The sequence below is a fragment of the Saccostrea cucullata genome, unplaced genomic scaffold (genome assembly GCF_032062105.1).
Source record: "Saccostrea cucullata isolate Sc308-1 unplaced genomic scaffold, CSIRO_AGI_Scuc_v1 ctg517, whole genome shotgun sequence".
Taxonomy (NCBI): domain Eukaryota; kingdom Metazoa; phylum Mollusca; class Bivalvia; order Ostreida; family Ostreidae; genus Saccostrea; species Saccostrea cuccullata.
The window spans coordinates 169887-174151 of record NW_026920800.1 but is presented as its reverse complement, the minus strand read 5'-3'; the positions used below and the strand labels follow the sequence as shown (position 1 = coordinate 174151).

Genomic DNA, 4265 nt, shown 5'->3' with positions numbered 1-4265 from the left:
CATAAACATCTTCTCCGTGGGACTCCGGCACACTGGGCTCTGGTGGACTGACAAGTAACTTGGCGACTGGTCTGAAATTAGCAAAAGGGCAAGAAATGAGTATAATTCAAGTAATCAGAGACGATTGGAATTTTAGAGAGGTTTTTACAAATACATGAAAGCCACTTAGTGTTAAGGTAAGTCACTCCTCAAGTTTGTTATATCAAGGATTTTTTGAGAAGTATATTTTTGATAAGTACTCATAAAGTGTAACTCAAAATTGCAAAGAAAATAGGGGGTCAGTGTGCATCCTACTGATCTACGGTACATTTACTGAGTAAGTTGACCTTTTTGCACTTAAACTTCATCTCTTTGGTTAATTACTTTAACCCTTATTATATTTGATAAGATGTAAGCAAGGCAATAAATATAATCATATTTTCCGTAAAATAGTTTGAATAATATTTAACATTAAATAAATCTTGCAAATTAATGCGCGTAAATTATTGTTTGACCTTTTTGCACTAAAAAATAACATATTTGGGGTATTCAAAAACTTAATAGGCAATAAAAATTTTTCTTATATCAAACTTTTTACGACTTGAGTGCTGATCAGTCACAAGTATCGAGTAGTTTAAAATAATGAAAGAAAAAGGTATGGTCAGTGATGTTAATTTTGAAATATTTGTCAAAATATGTGATTTTCAGGCTAAAAATGGTGTAAATTTGACCTTGACTTCTTTCAAAAATTTTCATTTTTTGGGAAAGTTTGTTGAGGGAAGGTGTAAAACTTAGTCTTAAAATATAAATTAAGACCTATATTAAATATTTTTAGCAATATCAAAACGGAAAATATTCTCCAAGTAAAAGTATGTGAGGCTAAATTTCCATTACATTAAATTTTATAAATGTGCAGATTTGCAGAATTTTCTGCTAAATATCCTTCAAAAGAAATAGTCCCTCATAAATCTTGCTTCTTTGTTGATTTTTGAGCAGATTTTTCATTGAATGTTAAAAAATTTACATTGTTGAATATAAATATGTCATAAAAATTGAATTATGATTAGTAGTTTTGAAGCAAAAGCTTCTGCGTGAACTTTTCTAAAAAGCTGAGGAGTAACTTACCTTAAGGACGACTCAAGGTTGTTGCACTTTATAATAAATACTAATAATCTATGTATCAAACTGTTTCACTGCATATTCCTGTTCTTTTCATCTGGTTCAGTATTTTTGAATTTGACAATATTTAGTTAAATGTTGCAACTGATTTCCAGTTGTGCTTATTTTTTCAAATGTTAAAAAGTCTACAGCTAAAACAGGCGGGAAGGCTAACTGAAAAGATATTAAAAACTTCTGAAAGCCATTAACGTGTTCGAAATTATTTTACTTTTAACGAAACCTTAATATTGAGAATTGGAAAGGGTTGGACAACAGCTAAATTCTAAAATACTAATGTTATCAAATATTAACTTAGCATCCGAGCGTTGTTCTTGCTGAAGAAGAGGTGATGTCACATCCGGTTTTGATACAGCATGAGGTTCCATATAGCCGTCTTCGTCTTCGCCTGGGGGTAAAGGAAGTTGTCTATTTTGGTTTTTACTTGATGTTGAAAAATTTATAATGTAAGGGTTGCTTTGGCGTGCTTTCTCTTCTAACGTTTCCCGCGAGGGAAGTCCATTTACCGTTTCTGTGTTAGCATTGGCTTTTTTCGAAATATTTCTGCGTCGACGCCTGTAAAACACGAAAATATCAAATATACTTTTATTTTGCTGTCAACAAATATTTATACATGTATCCCCTTCTTTTAGCGAAAGTGGGGAACAACAACTAGAGAATAACTGGAGATTTTGCCAGGAGAGTTGTGTACCTTATTAGATAGAAAGCGACTCCCGACACGACCATTCCCAGGGTGAGGAGGGCAAAGACAGAGCCCAGAATGGCCCCCAGGGAACTAGATCCCTCCTCTGATGCGTCCTTGTTTGCTACAACTAGCAAAGAAAAATTAAGGATGAGACCTTTTACATGATGGAAATATAAAAGGACTTGTTATCTAACTGGATTTCGAGTCAAATCTCCCTATTTTCGCCCCATTTTGCTACCGGGTATTTCAGTTTCCTCTTTAACTAACCAGTAGGACAGTAGGGGGAGGCATCGTGACACTATCAAGAATGCACATACATGCATTAAATTATTCACTTTAATGTACAATGTAATTTTTAAAGGGTCACATTCATTTTTATTCCTCTGAGAAAAATCCCTCTCCTCCCCCATTTTAGTAAGATTTTTTTAAAATTAGCATTATTTTAAAAAAAAAAAATTCTGTTCTCTTTCAACAGAAATAACCTTACCAGCTTTCATACATTGTGTCCATTCTGATTCCTTTTTGCAGACAATGCACTCACTATCTGATATATTGCACGATACACAATTTTCCGGACACTCGTTTTTACAGTTAGCTCCAGGAAAATACCCTTCTTCACATCTAGAGACGAACTCCTCGCACCACTTTCCCTGAAACCCTAGCTGGCATTCCCCACAGCCGCTGTCCGCGTTACAGCCCAGGGAGGGACTACATCTGACGGGGCACACCTCCTTACAGTTCTCCCCGAAGTAACCCGTGGCACACCGATCACAACTGCCGCTGTTCTGAATGCAGGCAGAACAAACCTCGGGACAAGGTCTCTTGCACGTTTGTCCGAAGAATCCATCTTTGCAAAATGTACAGATGACTTTGCCCTTGACTTTTCTACACGTTTCACAATTTGGGAGATTGTGACTAGTACAACTTCTCCATTTATTTCGTTTGTTGTGGCTCTTTTTTCGAGAAGCTTCCCATTTGGCTTTATATGTACCTAAAGCCGAAAAATAAGATATTAGGAGTCATCCAAGTTTATATAAAATGTATTTCTTGGCAACATCAAATAGCAATAAAGCCAAGAAGTTACTCTGGTAATTTCTCAGAAGCATTCTTACCATTGTAATCCATCGTTACACGAATTGTGAAATTCAAGGGCATCAGTAAGAAGGATATGTCCTTAAATGAAATGACACTTCCTCTTGTAGTATTCTGAGGGACAACAGCTACAAGATGTGAGTATTTGGAATTTAAATTAGCAATACTATTGTCTTTTTTGGGTAGTATGTTCAAATCAGGCACAGTGAGCGAGTCATTCTTTAACAAAACGAGACCCATGAAATCTCCTTTTTCGATAATGACAGGTTCCATGTTGTCTTCGCTTCCCTGGTTTGCACGGTCTAAAAGGGTGAGAAGTTTTTCAGAACCATAATTTGGGATCCATACTCCCAGGTGTATGTTAAATTCAGGTTTGGCGCCTATAGTCCGCCATCCAATCAAATGTCCATCACACGGAAACGCCGCCATCTTTTCGTAATCCGAAAGCTCCGTACCATCGATCACAAGACTTGACAAATGCAATGTTTCTACACATACTGTACCATCTAAAGAAAGATCTTGTATAAATATAATATCGTTAAGAATGGGGGGGTGCTACATACATGAATTGTTTGTTTTAATTCAGGACTACTCCTGTCTTAATAATTTTACTTACTGATATCCATTATACAGAGCAGAAGTCCTATGACACACAACAGAATATCCATAGTCCAATCTCTTGAATTAGCATTACGTCGTTGATTTTTTGATCAAGTCCCCATACTTTCCATTCGATTGTCCTTCAGAACAAAAAAAAACCACAACTTCCTGTCTATGTTATCAGACACATTATCAGTGATTCGATAGCGTCTACCTGTATTTCACATTATTTTTATTAAACCAACTTATCAGTAAGCCTTCCTCAGTTGTAAATTTACACATAAGGATTGATATCGTACATCAGATTTTGAAGAAATATTTCGAAGATGTAAAAAAAAAAAAACATTTTATAATGTATGCATTGCAAGAAACTAAAATGGTTTCGTCAATGGAAAAACTGAAGTTCTACTGGATGTTTATGTCTTCAAAACTGATTCAGTAAACAAGAGCATCTTCTGTGCACGACCAAGCCGTAATACAGGATTCTGACAAATATGTTGATGTAAAATGGATTTCGCATTCAGCAGTGACATTTCGTTTCTCCTATTTAAGTTTTAACTAGAGGTACCGTGAGCAATGAGCTAACTAAAATAAAATGATACTCCCGCCTCCTATATAATGGTACATGTAGTGTCCATGTTTTGCTATGGGAAACCCCAAATATGTGGCTGATCAAAAAGTAAAATAGGAGGTGCAATATGGCAATATGTTAAAAAGTTTCCGTGAAAGTCTC

The 4265-nt window shown here is 35.6% G+C and overlaps 1 protein-coding gene across 1 annotated transcript; it reads right to left on the bottom strand.

Annotated features, from left to right (window-relative positions):
* Nucleotides 1–3: 3 nt before the first annotated feature.
* On the bottom strand, nt 4–3698 carry LOC134258101 (cell death abnormality protein 1-like; the record flags this gene model as incomplete). The annotated part of the gene is made up of 6 exons (XM_062740663.1): nt 3549–3698; nt 2953–3438; nt 2328–2831; nt 1847–1967; nt 1450–1710; nt 4–71 (listed from the first exon to the last, which is right to left on the bottom strand). Coding segments are annotated over exons 1-6 (1492 nt in total), but the record flags the coding sequence as incomplete, so codon positions are not given.
* Nucleotides 3699–4265: the final 567 nt, after the last annotated feature.